This window comes from Xenopus tropicalis, chromosome 3, assembly GCF_000004195.4.
Source record: "Xenopus tropicalis strain Nigerian chromosome 3, UCB_Xtro_10.0, whole genome shotgun sequence".
NCBI lineage: Eukaryota > Metazoa > Chordata > Amphibia > Anura > Pipidae > Xenopus > Xenopus tropicalis.
Window position 1 is genome coordinate 47,534,710 of NC_030679.2, and position 17,153 is coordinate 47,551,862.

At 39.5% G+C, this 17,153-nt stretch overlaps 1 protein-coding gene across 1 annotated transcript; it reads right to left on the bottom strand.

Annotated features, from left to right (window-relative positions):
- Window positions 1-1,893: 1,893 nt before the first annotated feature.
- Window positions 1,894-16,551, bottom strand: faf2 (Fas associated factor family member 2). Its single transcript, NM_001045770.1, is given in 11 exon segments — window positions 1,894-3,066; window positions 4,160-4,303; window positions 5,349-5,520; window positions 6,915-7,092; window positions 7,177-7,268; window positions 7,353-7,438; window positions 8,033-8,171; window positions 8,259-8,335; window positions 8,414-8,548; window positions 8,779-8,847; window positions 16,470-16,551. Coding segments are annotated over 11 exon segments (1,338 nt in total). The 5' UTR covers window positions 16,533-16,551; the 3' UTR covers window positions 1,894-2,883.
- Window positions 16,552-17,153: the final 602 nt, after the last annotated feature.

Genomic DNA, 17,153 nt, shown 5'->3' on the forward strand with positions numbered 1-17,153 from the left:
ACAATTAGTTTGGTAGATTGTGGCATTAGCCTTAGCCCCTTTCAATTCTCTAACCTGCCTTAAAGGGGTGGTTCACCTTTAAGTTAGTATGTTACAGAATGTCCTATTCCTAGCAACTGCAGTTGGTCTTCATTATTTTATTGTTTTTTAATTATTCCTCTTGTACATCTTCCCAGCTTTCAGATGGGGCAGGGATAAAACTATTGCTCTTGAGCTTACAATTTTATTAGTATTGTTAGTTTTTATTCTTTATATCCTGGAATGGTCGATTACAAGAAGGCTAAGTAGCACCAAACTTCAGGCTGATGATAGCGTAATACTGTCTATAAAGATATTCTCTAGCCAGAGAGAAATGTTCTAGTGCGTAAAGCTGTAAATCATTCCTCAGTGTATGGGTCTCTGGCTTTGAGTACAAATGCATGTCCTAGCATCCAGCAACAGCCTGAGAACCACACATTTTTCATCTCTGTACTAATGGCAGTATATACAGTATGGCTAATAAAGGGGACCCCCTGCCGTTTAACAACTACCTTGCTTGCCTTGGGATTGACCATTTTCAGTGGAGTGCCTGATCAATTTCTGTACATCCCTTACAACTCCATTGTGATGAGAAGCTTGGGAGGGACTGTAGGAGCCCACAGGCAGAACTAATTACATAACAGCTATAAACATACACTCACATTTCCCTATGTGTTTAAATGGGTTTCAGTGTCCTTCCTCAACGTAAAAGTAATTTATTGCAAATTTCTCACTGAATCATGCTGGGAAAAACATTTTAACCACATAGACTTTGTATTTAAATCGGTATTTGAATTAACTACCAGCTACAAGGATGCCATGGAGGTGGGTGTAAACTAAACAATTTTTTCTAGGGAGCTGTTTCTTTAAAGGAGAACTAAACCCTAAAAATGAATATGCCTAGAAATGCCATATTTTATATTATAAACTGACTGCACTGGCTTAAAGTATGATATATGAGCTCAGAGAAGCTGAGGGGGTCGTTGAAATTATCTGTCTTGTCGTCTTTCATATAAGCTGATGCAATGTGCACTGGTTTTAGATCTGTCATGTAATGTGAATCTGAATGAATTACTAATCAGCTTTTTACTGTTACATTTATACTCTATTTATGCAGTATATTTTGAGTCGGCCCCTAAGCTCAGTAACTTAGAGCAGCAGAAAACAACATTGGGAGGTGCTGGGGCACAGATCTTCCCTGCTAAAGGGCTGAGGTTGCATTGGGCTGGTACAGAAGCCCAAAACATAATGTACAACATTTCTGCCCTACTTCTTTAGTTCTCCTTTAACAATCTAGTTCCTTGCTTGCACTACTTATATTTTCTCTCAGTATATGCCATAAAGCTTATTCTTTGTGTGTATTGAGAACACTAGATTTCACAATGAAGAAAATTAACCTCACTTATGACTGCAGTGTGATTTTTAAATGCAAATTGCTATTTTTTTTTACCCATAATGCAGCATTTCCCCCCAGCATAATTTCAGGTGCACACTAAGCCGCCTCCACTGCAATTTACACACAGTGCCATGCTATGGATGCAAAAAAGTGTCTATCTTTGTAAATTGCAGCTAGATTTTGTGTTGTAATGAACCTCATCTGAAATGCTTAAGATTTACTGCAAGTTACAGCTATTGAAAAGAACCACTAATGGAGCCCAGAATTAATGGCAGGTTAAGGCTGACATCTTACATGTTAAATGAGTAACATTAGAGTGTACTTCATACTTCCGATAGTAAATGAGGCCTAATGGCTCAGACTAAGCTGACACTTGCAGCTGACATTTCCTGCTGGGAAATGCTAAACACATTGCCTTAGCAGGTACATTGGTCACTTTAAAAAAAATAATAATTTTTGCATCATTAAATAAAAAAATTGGGGGAAATGTTTTTTTTAATTGACTGAACTGCAACATGCGCAGAAGAAAAGAAACGTTTTCACAGTAACGTGTGGTCATCCCTACTATCACAGGCATCCAACATTAACATTTAACACACAGCAAAATTCTAAAATGTTTTTAATTTATATTTGGAATAAATTATCTGGAATATAAGTCAGTCTGGTCATAGAGAATACTAGTGACAAGAGAAGGCATCTAAAAAGCAGGGAGATCAGTCACTAGATATTGCCTTTATTACACTGTGGGGCCTTACTCGTGCCCCTATCAAATGCAAGATCCATCTCACACACACGTGCACCCCTCTACAGACAGAATCTGCTTCAGTGCCATTCAAGCCAGAGCAATGGCTGCTCCCAATCTCTCTCCTTTGGTCTTTTTTTTTCTTTTATTTTATAAAGCATGAAAAAAAATAATGTAAATTAAAAAATGCTTTATACAGAGTTAGGAAAGCCGTTTCCTCTTGTTCCTCAACAGAAAAAAAAAAAAAACACACTTCCAACTATCCACCCTAACAACGGTTAGACACTTGCGTGGATGTTTCCTCCGCAGAGATGGTTCTTCCTTCTCCCAGGTTAAGGGAATGCAAGGCGATGATGCTCTGCAGGCGCCTCCCACAGATCATTTATTCATGTAACTTTAAAAAATACCAATTTGAGCTCTGTAAATTCTCCTAGAACACCTTCATGTTCATGGTCTCTTGGCCTTTGTCCCCTTCCAATGGGGAAAACAATTCACTGCTACGCGCTGCCTCCCCTTTCTTGCTTGAGCAAGGGCGCTTGGATCCAAAGTCAGTAGCAGCAGTTATTAAAAAGAAAAAAATTATGTTATGAGAATAGGCAATCTCTCATTCATCCCTACTTGCTTTTCTAGTTTTATTTTTGTTTTTTGTTTTTGTTTTTTTTTTTTAGATTTTTTTTTCTTGTTCCCCTCATTCCTTAGGGAAGAAAAATATATATACTTTTTTTTCTCAATCGTCTGTCAGATCCTGTACAAAAAGCAGTTGCGATTGACTCAGTCCAGCCTCCTGCAGAGTTGGAGGCACAGGGATTTCCTCACTGGGTAGGCACGGCAGCACCCGGCGGGGAAAATTTGTTACTATCTGGAACTTTTCAGGAGTCTCTTTCAGAGAGAACAAGAAGTCATGGATAACCTGAAATTAGAGAGAGGGAAAGGTTTAAGTAAGCTAAAATGACTGTGCGTGGACACATAGCAGAGATGCTTTGAACTTGAGGTGGTCATACACCTTCTGAACCTGTATAGTACTCCAAATAATTATTGTACTGTTCATTTAGGTCAGTAGTCCCCAACAAGTGGCTTGTGAGCAACATGTTGCTCACCAACCTCTTTGATGTTGCTCCCAGTGGCCTTAAAGTAGGTGCCCATTTTTACATTTCTGGCTTGGATGCAAGTTTTGGAAGCACAGAGACACAGTTTTACTCACAGCAGAGCCTCTTGCAGTCCACATAGGGCTGCCAAATAGCCAATCACAGTCCTTATTTGAACATTTTTTATGTTTGTGTGGCTCAGCAACACTTTTTACATCTAAGGGGGCTCACAAGTAAAAAATGTTGGCGATTTCTAATTTAGGCCAACTGACTGAATGTTCAGAACAGCTAGAAGGGAAGAACTGTAAAGGAAACTTCTGTAGCAGAGAATCCTCAGTCCACCAGGATTGCAGGTTTTTCTGTCTTAACTACCCCACTCGTCAACTTGCTATACCTGCTCTGATGGTTGGACAGTATGGCTGAACTATGCCAAACTGCCAGACCAAATCTGGGCATGCACTGCCAGTTTAAGGGTCTAACATTCACATAGATCTGACAGCCACAGAGGTATCAAGAGAATGATAAATGCATTTGCACATTTTGGTTTGAGTAATATACAAGCCAGCACTGGCTAACTATTTCTAATATCCAGTATATGCCCATTGTGCTAGTTATAGTAAAAAGATAGGGACATACAAACTTAACTACTGGGTTATACAGAAAGCTGCTCAGTGACAACCAGTTGGAAAGTCCTGATGAGGCATTTTAGATAAATCCCTGTAAGCATGGACCTACAGTACTCAAGTGTGAATTCTGACTACAATTTTAAATAGAATAGCCTGTCCTTCTTATCAATTTGTCAGTCCCCTGACCCAAACTGTCAAAGCTATAGTGCAGCCAGTAACTTAGGTATGCCAAATAATATGGAAAAAAGGTGGTAGCCAAACATGTTGTATAGATGCAGAAGTGGGCACTTACTGACAGGGACTGGGTGAAGAGGAACCGCCGCTCTACCCTGGTACCATTTGGCATCTTAAAAATAATTTTCACGTTATCTGGATGATCTGGAACTGGCTCGGCAGGGAGACACTCAGACTTGCGCTCTTTTTCTTCTTCCAGATTCTATTAGAGGAGATAAAATACTGGCAGTTAATAGAGAACATCACATACATAAAGAAAACAGAGCAATATATAAAATAAAATACAGCTAAACTTTAAAGAATTACTGAAAGAAGTGCCATTCACAGGATACAAACCCTGTGGGCACGGCAACTTTACCCCCAAATCTCTACACGGTCAGGGCTACAGCAGGCCCAACTAAGTGGGCAGCATTGCCATTTTACAAGGATTTTAGCCAGTAGATTTCTCTGCATGTTGGATTAAAAGTACGTAAATGAATATTAACTCAAATCTAAAGGAAAAAAAACCTTAATTGGATATTATTCCTTTAATAGTAGTTTAACAGTTGTTCTCCTGAGGTTGACTGTCCAAAGAGGTTCTTAATGCTTTGCATTTAAAATATAGTGCATTTATGTTGGATCTTGGGATGGCAATGCCAAAAAAAAAAATCAAAATGAGCTGGAAGTTCTGTTAATTTAGGCATGATATAACTTGGATCTATATCCAAGATCCAAGAGCCACATGCAGATGTAAAAGAGTGCTGGTGAGCTACACAAGCATGAAAAAAGTTCTGTGATTGGACTGTGATTGACTATTTGGCAGCCCCATGTGGAGTGATACCCTGCAAGATGCTCTGCTTTGAGTAAAACTGTGTCTATGTGCTTCCAAAACTTGCCTCCAAGCAAAAACTTAAAAATGGGCACCTACTTTGAGGCCATTGGAAGCAACATAAAAGGGGGCGGTAAGCAACATGTTGCTTGTGAGCCACTGGTTGGGGATCACTGATCTATAGCTTAAAATGTCTGAATTATAACGGATAAGGAAGTTTTCAAATGGTTCAAAATGTTCTATCCTAACAAAGCAGCAATCTTTAACCTTGGGCTCTTTAGCTGTTGCTAACTTCCAACACGGCAATCATGGTGATTCTATAAGTTGTAGTGACAACTAGCAGGCTGCAACTATAGATTGAAAGCACCTTCCTTGATCCATTTTCCTGAGTGCTGTTATAACTGTATAAGCTAGCTACTCAGGGAGTAAAATTCTTTACCCTTTTCTTCCTCTCTTCTAACATCTGTTTGAGTTGTGCCTCTTCCTCTTCTCTTCTCTTCTGCTCCTGTTTCTCTTTCTTCTTGCGTTCTTTTTCTTGGTCAGCACGCAGAGATGCCAGATACGCCTCATCTTGCTGCTGCCTCAGCACCTGAGTCTGGTTTCGCTCCTCTCTGCAAAAAGAACAATAAGTTAAAGGGGTGTGTCACCTTTAAGTTAACTTTTAGTATGTTATAGAATGGCCATAGAACTTTTTATCTGTGTTTTATTTACTATTTGCTTTCCTCTTCTGACTCTTTTCAGCTTTTGAATGGGAGTTACTGGTCGCAGCAGCCAAAAACTGTTGCTCTGTGAGGCTACAATTTCATTGTTTTGCTACTTTTATTACTTACTTTTCTATTCAGTTGCAGTCCTATTCATATTCCAGGTTCTTATTCAAACTACTACCTGGTTGCTAGGGTAATTTGGACCATAACAACCATATAGCTGCTAAAATTCTAAACTGGAAAGTTGCTGAACAAACAGATAAATAACTGAAAAAGCTAAATAAATCAAAATGAAAACCAATTGCAAATTGTTTCAGAATAGCACTCTCTACAACAGGGATCCCCAACCTTTTTTACTTGTGAGCCACACTCAGATGTAAAAAGTGTTTGTGAGCAACACAAGAATGAAAAAAGTTCTTTGGGGGCTATTTGGTAGCCCATGTGGACTGCTAGCCTACAGGCAGTTCTGCTTCTAAAACGGTCTTCCAGACCAGAAATGTAAAAATGTGCACCTGCATTGAGGCCACTGGGAGCAACATCAAGGGGAATAGTGAGCAACACAGAAACCCCTAATATATCTATTGCTGTAATCTGTTCCTTCAAAAAGTATGAATGAATGAATATGCTGAAATCCAGCTGCAAAAGTAAAACTTTTATGTAACAACTTCTCCACAGCTTACAGATAGCATGTAGGAACTACATAAAACACAATCCATTGCACTGTTCCTTTCCTTATTGAAATCACGGGTGCAAAGAGTTGTGGGGTTTGGAGTATGCAGGCTGAGGTCAACTACTGTTTTTACTTGGTTTTAACGAGGGGAAAAAAAGGGAGACACAAATGCACACACAAAACTTTTTTAGGTCTAATAGCAGGTGCAACAAAAACTGCATTTCAAATCACTAACCCCCCAAAGAAGCCCCTGGTTAAATACAGAGATATGATTCCACAAACCCAGGGTATATATGTTTTCCATTACACATGTGGCCTGTCTTTCACTCACCCCCTGCTTCTAATGTTCAGAAACTGGGGGGACAGACATTATTAAATTATGGAGCAGTCATATCTATATGAGGCAGGTGCTAGGAAAAAACAAGGCTTCGCTGCGACTCTTCCCTTACGCATGCAGTGGATTTCATATTTGAAAGAAAAAGTCTGTCATGAAAGCAGCTAAAATGGACCAAAGGGTCTGTTAATACAGCCCTTAGGTTAAATACTTTAGCATTCACTTGAAAGTAAAAGTAGCTCTATTTATGCTACTATGCATAATTGCGTTTATAGTTTTTATATGGAGTGCACTCACCTCTCTAGTCTCTCCGATACTAAATAGGTCTGGTTGGCTTCAACAATAAATGTCAGCTGGTTAATAAGGTCCTGTGGCTGAATCAGACCCTCCAGTCTCCCCACTACTGTCATCCTGCGATCCTTGAGCATGATCATAGCCAAGAAAGGGTAGGTGTTCTCGCGCAGGGCCTGGGAAACTAACACAAGAGAATAAACTTATAGTAAGGGGCTAATATGACAGACAAAAAGTGGTAGGATAGAAGTATGGCGAGTTGTCTCACCCCTGAATCCTTCTGGCTTGTTTGTGGAACATGCCCAAAACAACATTCTGCTGTTAAGGAAATTGGTGACCTCGGGAATGCAGAGGGTATTCCTAAACAAAAAAATGGTACAAACCACTGATCTACTGTACTCAAAAAAACTATTATTCCAAGACATGAAGAGATGAAACACTTACCTGCAGAAATCGTCAGAGTCCTGGTGATCTTCCCCATGCAGATAAACTAACAAGAAGCGCAGCTCCTGTTTTGCATCATTCAATGCCTGCCAAAAAGATATGGGTCAAAATCTTACGGCGTAAGTTATTTACACAAGAACGGATGTTCACTGTAGCCAATAGGCTGAGATTTGCACGTTTCTTGATGGGATCCTGCAAGATAGAGTGCAAAGCATGTTGCCCTTCTGCAAACTCTCCCAGTGCAGTTGCCCAAGCATCCCATCAAATCTTCAATTTCATTTTAGAGCTTGTATAGTAGAGGACTGATCAAAATAAATTGCTTGTTGGTCACTATAGCTAACTGCACTTATTGAATGTGACACTATGAGTCATACCTAAAGCTGCAAAGTGTGTTATTTATAACCACCTCAAATGTAAACTAGCATGGTAAAACTAGCATGCTGCCCATGCATAACCCTAGGTTTTACCTATCTACCCCTAGTATATTACATTATGCATTATAAAAGAGAAACTGTAGGCATTTGCAAAGTTTCTTATCCTATCTTTTATTTTTACTTGATTCTGGCATTGGCATTAAAAATCAGGTTCCCAATGCCAAGTAAAACATAGAGAAAGATTTTTTCTTTTTTTTTCTTAAAGACCGCTTTTGTTCCTTTAAGTGTTTGATGTGAAAGTTTTACCTGGCTGTATGTACCCTGGTAAAACACAGGATGTATTCTGCCATATTTCTCTTCAAATAGTTGTATAAAGGAGACCACATCCCCTACTGGATCAGTGACACGGCTGCGAGGGTCGGGCCTTATAAAACGAACAGCAAACCTAATAGAGGAGATAAAAGGAATGCTGAAGTCATTCTGATGTCAATGACCTATACTATACATTCACAACCAAAAGTTAAATGCTTACCTAAATATATCAAGTAGTGTATAGTATGTGATGCGGAATGGAAGCATAATTAGGTAGTAACCCCATCCTAAAAGCCCCTGTGACAAAAAGACAATATTAGATGGCTGCATACAATGAAGTTCTATCAAACACTGCTATTACAAATCTCAACCTACCCTTGGTTGTGGCCGAGACACCACATAGCTGTATACTCTATGGTCCGCAGTATTCACTTGCAGAGGTCGATTGGGAGTGGTGTTAAAGACGCTGGGGACACCCTCCTGTTCATTTAACCTGTCTTGGACAGCAGCCTACAGGAAAAAGAGATCATCAGAGAACAGTGTACTCTGTATGCCCTTCATCATTGTATCAGGCAGTATTTGTATGCTCAGACCTGCTGTTGCACTAGTTAACAGAGAAAGGTAAAGGTACGTGATTTGACCACACACACACAGTTAGTCATATTGCAAAAACCAAACTCTTCAGGCTGCTGGTTAATCAATAATTATCTGGATCCTTCCCTGCTGGTTCAGGTACATACCTCTATATTCCAGTTGTGCTGCTGCAGAGTTTGGCGACATTGGTCCATTGATTCGATACCTGTCAAGTCCTGTAGGAGGCATAATAATACACTATATAAATAAATGTTAAATACAGACACATATTAAAAAAAAAAAAAAAAAAAATATTGAGGATTTGTTATTGTCTCAAAGGAAAAGGAAAGGTACAATCATGGGGGGTGCCAAAATGTTAGGCAACACCCAGTGATTATAATCACTTCTTCGCTTCTTTTTGTGGCTTGTGCACATGTAGTAGAGTACAAAGCCGAACTTCAAAAAAAAAAGTTGGCTTTTTCACTTTACTGCACATGTGTTGGCCCCAGCATGATGAAGAAAGAAGACAGAAGGAAGAGAATCACTCGCTCCCAGGTACCCCAGGCTGGTGCAGTTTTCTTCTAACAGGAGCACATGCCCTGGGTAGCGGGTGAGTAATTAAAATCACTTGGAGGTGTCAATCACCCCCCTCAGTGATTGTACCTTTCCATCTCCTTTTAATTACAGGAAAATACAAAGGAAGGCATTTTCCAATGATTAAGCCGAATCACCTAGAGTAATGTAATTTACTTGCAGAAATTCTCATGTTAGTGAAAGGAAAGGCAATACTGGGAGATTTGTCATCTGAAGTAGTGTAGATTTAACGGCGGGCAGCAAATCTTACTGGTTGCCATTACCCCAAAGACAGTCAACACTGCAGTAAATGCAGATGAGTCTATCAGATAAATAAGTAACTGATCCTGCTCCATGACTTCTGAAGCAGGTGTTTTGTCTAGACTCTTTGCCATAAAGTAAAACAGGACTGCTGCTGTTAGCAAGAAGCAATTAAATCACATGTACAGGAAATACATAGCCAAAAGTCATCTTGCCTGCAACATACATCTCTACAGCTTCTTAAAAAAGTCTATGTATATTGTGACTAGAGATATATTGCTCATGGGACAGAAGGCAATGGCTGTACATTTCTAATGCAAGGCAATGTATATACCACAGGCACAGCAAATTCTGCAGGAATAACATACGGAGTATACAGCCCTGGGGAAATGTATATAAACCATTCCAGATTCTTGGAACAAAAATCTCCTCTGCACTGGCACTCTGACAAAACTGGAAAGTGAGGTTTGTGTGCATCCACAGACTTCTGCTTCCAATTAAAGCGCACTGGCAGAAGTTAGAGGTAGGCACATGCCAAGTCCATAAAATGAGGCATTTTGTGCTGGAATCCATCAACGTGGTATACAAATAAAATTTAAATTTTTGGCAGGAAAATACAGCAGATCACTTGAGGCAATATACGGGATCTTAATAACCATGGCCTTTCGGCCTTAAGCTATTCACACAATCCTGTGAAAGTGATAATCGCTACAAAAAGGATAAATGAATATAGGCCACATTAATGAAATAAGTCATATACTGAGGAAACAGAGGGTCGAGAAAATACAGTACATAAACCCTGGCATCCACACTTTGCCTGCTTAATATTTGACCTTTGGGCGCCCATCATTGATGTTCCAGGTGACAGCACTCCAAAATATATTCTTAAAATGCCCCTATTTTGCAGTTTCTAAGCACAACATTTTACACCTAAACAGCTTAGTCAGGGGCCCTCATTTCTAATTGGTTTCTGCTTTACACATCTGGTTCATGCAATTGCTATCCATTCTTGCCAAATTTGCCTAAGTTCTGTAAGGTTGAATTGGGTGTTTGTGAAAAGTAATTTTTAAGCTGGACGGAGGTGCTGCCAGCTGTCTCTGCCCAGTGTCAGGCCTCTGAAACGGTGAAGCAGGCTTTTCTAAGTAAGTGCCATGTATTTCGCTCCATCCACTTTGATCACAATCCTAGCCAGTTTGGATGTTCATTATTGGCAGGGACTAACAAACAACATAATGGTAACACCACTGTGCTTCACCATATGGACAGTATTCTCAAGGTGATGAGCAGTGTTGGCTTTTAACCACACAAAGGGGCTGATTTACTTACCCACGAACGGGTCGAATGGAGTCCGATTGCGTTTTTTTCGTAATGATCGGTATTTTGCGATTTTTTCGTATGTTTTGCGATTTTTTCGGATTCTTTACGAATTTTTCGTTACCAATACGATTTTTGCGTAAAAACGCGAGTTTTCGTATCCATTACGAAAGTTGCGTAAAAAGTTGCGCATTTTTCGTAGCGTTAAAACTTATGCGAAAAATGCGCAACTTTTCGCGTAAGTTTTAACGCTACGAAAAATGCGCAACTTTTTACGCAACTTTCGTAATGGATACGAAAAACTCGCGTTTTTACGCAAAAATCGTATTGGAATCCGAAAAAATCGCAAAACATACGAAAAAGTCGCAAAATGTTCGTTTTCAAGTCGGAACTTTTCCAATTCGGGTCGGATTCGTGGGTTAGTAAATCAGCCCCATAGTGTCCAAAAAGTTCAGTTTTGGTTTTATCAGACCAGGGAGCCTGTTCCCACAGAAAGTTACACAGCAGATGAGGCAAATACGCAAGTTCCACAATTCCAACCTTTTGCTCAATTAGATCCAACCTAATGTCTAGCTGACCCAGAGATGTTAGAAAAAATATCCAATACTGCCTCCTATGCATCCTGTCTTAAAGGAAGAAAAAGACCTTTCACAAACTCTAATTGCAGTCAGACCCGGTTCTGAGTGATAACTGTGTTTGCTAGTGAATTAACTGGTGGCACAATAACTCTGAGCCAAATGTACATCATACAAACACTTTCATGTTGCTGCTATTTATTAAGCAGTGAGCTGGCCGGTCCTATTCAATTTTATTCCTTCTAGGAAAACCTGCTACACAAGTTTTAACTGTTTCCAGTGCTATTGCAATTATTTCCTAATGGGAATGGAAATCCATTCCATTCTAGAAAAAAAAAAATTAGGGATGCACCGAATCCCAGCTTTTTTTTTAAGGATTCAGTTTTGGTCGAATCTGCGTTCCTGGCCGAATCGAATCTAAATTAGCATAAATTAGCATTCAGAAAGGGTTAAATGGTCAGGTGAAAAAAATGTTCGCTGTGCCAGGTGATCGTAATTACCATATGTTAATTAGGATTCGGTTCAGGATTCGGCCAATCCTTCAGAGTGGGTTCGGTGCATCCCTAAAAAAAATATAATCCATTTTGCAGTGTCTAGAGAGACATTATAAGTTTTAAAAATGGAACATCGTAAGGAAACAATATTCTTTGTCACCTATGACTGCTTCTTAATTGGCTATATGTTTCTTGTACCAAGAAATAAGCAAAGCATGCCAGAATCAGTGGAGTAGCAGGGGCTGAAGAGATATTTTGGCTTACTCCAACCTGTTGAGATGCAAGAAATAAAAAAAAGTGTAAAACCTGCCTCCCGCATGTTGCCTAGTTAAAGGGGACCTGTCACCTTGAGAAATAATTCCAAATTGTTTTCTATTGTGTTTGTCACTAAAATAAACTTTACTTACACTATATAAATTATTTTAATCTTATTTTCTTCAGCCTTGGAATTCACAATTGCAGTAAGCAGCCAGGCACCATTTTGTGGACACGGTTATTAAGGCAGTCCTGCCAAAATCTTGTTTCTGTGCCAGTATGGGGGGACCTGATGCCCATGTCCATGGACTGGTTACATAATTACATGGTGCGGATGGAGGGGGGGGTCTGAGGAGGGCAGCAACATCTAAAAAGTTCTGAATTGAAAGTGAAAGTAACTCTCTGCCCCACCTGTATGCCTAAGGCATAGAGGCGGGGCAGGCAATATATGACTGTCAGCTGGGATTTTTCAATGCCTTTATAATGGATATGGATGTGGTAATAAAAAATGATTTTGGGTATCTTGTTTCATTTGAAAAGGACTTTTATTATACAGCTTTTTATGTCTGGTGACAGGTCCACTTTAAAGGAATACTGTCATGGGAAAACAGGTTTTTTCAATTTAACTTTGAAATTTCACATGGCTAGCCATATTCTTCATTTCCCAGGGTACTACAGCCATGTGACCTTTGCTTTGATAAACTTCAGTCACACTTTACTGCTGAGCAGCAAGTTCAGGCGATCAGCAGAACAACAGGAAGGGAGCAAGAAAGCAGCTCCCAGTAGATATCATTATAGCACTCAATAGTAAGAAATCCAAGTCCAGCTTAGGACTACTCCAGTTACATGGGAGTAAGACAGACAATAGGTTATCTTTAAAAAGATCAGACTCAAGCACAATGAACTGAAATGCTGCCTACACACCAATATTACAACTAAAAAAAACAAAAAAAAACATTTATTGGTTCAAGAATAAAATTGTAAATGGTAGAGTGAACTATTTGCTATGTAAACAGTGTAATTTAGAAATAAAAAGTATACCAAAAAGATCATGACAGCATCCCTTTAAGGTATATTGTACATTCACCAAGGCTGTCAGCTCTGTGCAGATGGTAGTGCTATCATATATACCAGCCTCATAAAGTCTACCAGGTGAAGTTCTTGTTAAGACTTGTTAAGTCCCACAAAAGGTCTTCATTAAACATGGAAGATTCAAAAATAATTAAACACCTCTGTTATTTAAGTAAGAATTAAGGACTACATAACAAGGTAATGAATCCCAGGGTAACTGGTTTCATGACTAATAAGGTAGGATATGAAACCTCTGCAACAAGCAATTCATTCCTGGGGATAGTACTGATCTCACTAGATACCCGACAGAATCACTTCCTAATGTAGTGCAGTTGTTAGCTAGAACTTTGTTCAAAGTTAAATCTCATTGCTCCACAGCTGGGTGACCCCCAACAATGAGGTACCAAGTGGTATTTCCTAAACATAAACAAAGTAGTATTTATTTTCTCAAAATGTGAAAAAAGATTCAAATACATAACTATAATGTACATGTAATGATGTTAAAAGTGATATGCAATTGGCAGCAAATTTAAAATTGTTAGTATGTTCTAGCAAAGTTTCGGGATGGGTCATTCTGGCATATGCTGGTCTTCAACAGCTGGCAAGAAGACTAATTATACACTGGCCATCCAGTCTTGTACTGCTATGAACGGATGACCAAAACTGAGAGGACACAATTATCTTTATATCCTAATTGGGGAAAATTCAATACACTTCTATTGACTACTGTGACTTTAATAGGCATTTAGGCTCAAGATTAACACATCTGTAAACAATTTATTTTGTAAAGACTTATCCCTCACTTATGAAAGCCACAGAGGTGTGTATCTTATGTTAAAAGCAGTGGGCAACAAAAATGAGCAAGAAACAATGAGGGGGGAGTAAATAAAAATACCTTTCTACGTTTATAATAGTTGTCCTTCAATAAAATTGGATATATGACAAAATAGATACATTTACCTGAATGTTTGCCAGTCCATATATATAACTACTGAAATTAAAAATCTATATAACTATGTCACTGGCACTTATGTGTGACACTTGTCAGACATGATTCCTGCATATGCACAGTGCAGCGAAAGCTTGGAACATTCCTATTCATTGGCTGTTTTAAAGGCAGTTGCATCGCTTATGGCACAAATGAACACCTTCCACCTTAAACTGCCGACTACTACATTTTTAATTGACAGCTGCTCTCAACAGTCCTAAACTGAAGCTTAATGACATATCTTTTTCATGAAAATAGCTACAACATGCAACGTATACCATTAGCCTAAAGTTAAAGCACTATAACAGCCATTTGATACACTTGCCCTGAGGGGAGATCACACAATAAATTAATGTTGCATCTGTCTATAAAATGTGAAGTGGGCAATGCTTTGACCAACTTGTAGCCCACCAGAGAGTTATTATGTCTGTCAACTACAACAACATTGTGATAACAGCTCAGTATGGATCTACATCTGCTGACTTGTTCTTGCAATCACAAACTGTAGTCAGAAAAACTGACAAACTGTAAGCTACATGGTTTCCTCCAGTTTCTTTCTCGGAAAATGTGTGCTTATTATTCTCCCTTATTAGTTTTACTATAGTGTCAAAAAATATATACAGTGCCGCATATACCAGTAACTGTCTGAATGTGATTTAAGAGTCAGGAAAAGTGAATATTGTGTCTTACATTCTGGTCCATAAGAGACATTTGAGGAATGAATCCATGGCCATTACAGAGAAGCACGGGGTAATATAATGACATTTGAGGAATGAATCCATGGCCATTACAGAGAAGCACAGGGAAATATAATGACATTTGAGGAATGAATCCATGGCCATTACAGAGAAGCACAGGGAAATATAATGACATTTGAGGAATGAATCCATGGCCATTACAGAGAAGCACAGGGTAATATAATGACATTTTAAGAAATGAATCCATGGCCCTTACAGAGAAGCACAGGGAAATATAATGACATTTGAGGAATGGATCCATGGCCCTTACAGAGAAGCACAGGGAAATATGACATTTGAGGAATGGATCCATGGCCCTTACAGAGAAGCACAGGGAAATATAATGACATTTGAGGAATGAATCCATGGCCATTACAGAGAAGCACAGCACAGGGAAATATAATGACACTTGAGGAATGAATCCATGGCCATTACAGAGAAGCACGGGGAAATATAATGACATTTGAGGAATGAATCCATGGCCATTACAGAGAAGCACAGGGAAATATAATGACATTTGAGGAATGGATCCATGGCCATTACAGAGAAGCACAGGGAAATATAATGACATTTGAGGAATGAATCCATGGCCATTACAGAGAAGCACAGGGTAATATAATGACATTTAAGGAAAGAATCCATGGCCATTACAGAGAAGCACAGGGAAATATAATAACATTTGAGGAATGGATCCATGGCCATTACAGAGAAGCACAGGGAAATATAATGACATTTGAGGAATGAATCCATGGCCATTACAGAGAAGCACAGGGAAATATAATGACATTTGAGGAATGAATCCATGGCCATTACAGAGAAGCACAGGGAAATATAATGACATTTGAGGAATGAATCCATGGCCATTACAGAGAAGCACAGGGAAATATAATGACATTTGAGGAATGAATCCATGGCCCTTACAGAGAAGCACAGGGAAATATAATGACATTTGAGGAATGAATCCATGGCCATTACAGAGAAGCACAGGGTAATATAATGACATTTGAGGAATGAATCCATGGCCATTACAGAGAAGCACGGGGAAATATAATGACATTTGAGGAATGAATCCATGGCCCTTACAGAAAAGCACAGGGAAATATAATGACATTTGAGGAATGGATCCATGGCCCTTACAGAAAAGCACAGGGAAATATAATAAACCCTTTCTATGGCACAGCTTACACCTTTTATAGAAAGGCCACAGAACATCTACACACATTAGCCATGTCTTTCCCACACACCTTTAACAGCACGGCAGGTGAACCCTAGAGCAACCATTCAGCAAGAACTTTATAACGTTTCCTAAGCCAAGGATTTTCACCCTCTTTCCAGCTGTCGTCCAACTATCGTGACATCCTATAACAAATTAAGTGCACAGTGTCGTATGAACCTACAATTGGTGGGGGACCTTGAAGCTCATGCCCCATTTTCCCTATTAGCAACTAGAGCTTCGTTTTCATTTTGAAACCAGGGCTGATGAAGACAACTTTTTGTTGGATCCGGGCCCTCGCCATTTAACTTCAGCCACTGACACCTGCTCGGTACTAGGGCTTATATTCCCTACGTTGTTCCTCATAATAACAATACCTGAAACTGCAGCAGTTTTTCGGTCTGCTCCTGGCTCAGCTCCCGCTCCTCCGGCGCCGCCATCTTCCCTCTCCGCCTTCTGACCCGTCACTCCCATTTAGCGGAAGTGACGTCCCGGAATCCTTCAGAAGCAAAGGAACGTTCGTCCGCGGTCGCCATCTTGGGTGCTTAGCAACTATTGATGACTTACGTCTGACGTTTACGTACTTGTGACGTGCCTCTAGTGCATGACTCTACAGATTTTTAGAGTCTTTACAAAATGTTTCTTAATCACACATCGCCTGTATTCAGTCATAATGCAGGGCACGTTGGCTCCCTATTTGTTATACTTTTTCAGTATCCGAAGAGGCTGCCCGTAGCTGATGGATGAGCACTGTTTGTTGAATAGATGTGCTCTGTCGCCAGGTGTCGCTGTTTACACTGACTTTATCGATTAGTGTCAGAATTGTACCCTTTTTATTTCTTACCTATTGAAAACGTTGCAATAAAACATTATTTTCACCAGCTAGGTGGCAAAACAAATTGTAATATCATCAGCTACAACTAAGCGGCAATGTAGTAAATGTAATGAGCCCTTAAGGGGATTTGTTCTCCTTTAGCCTGGTGGGACGCTGGCTGCGAAATACATTTCAGAATAACATAAATGTGATGACTTTATATGGGAAAGTTGCTTAAAAACACGTA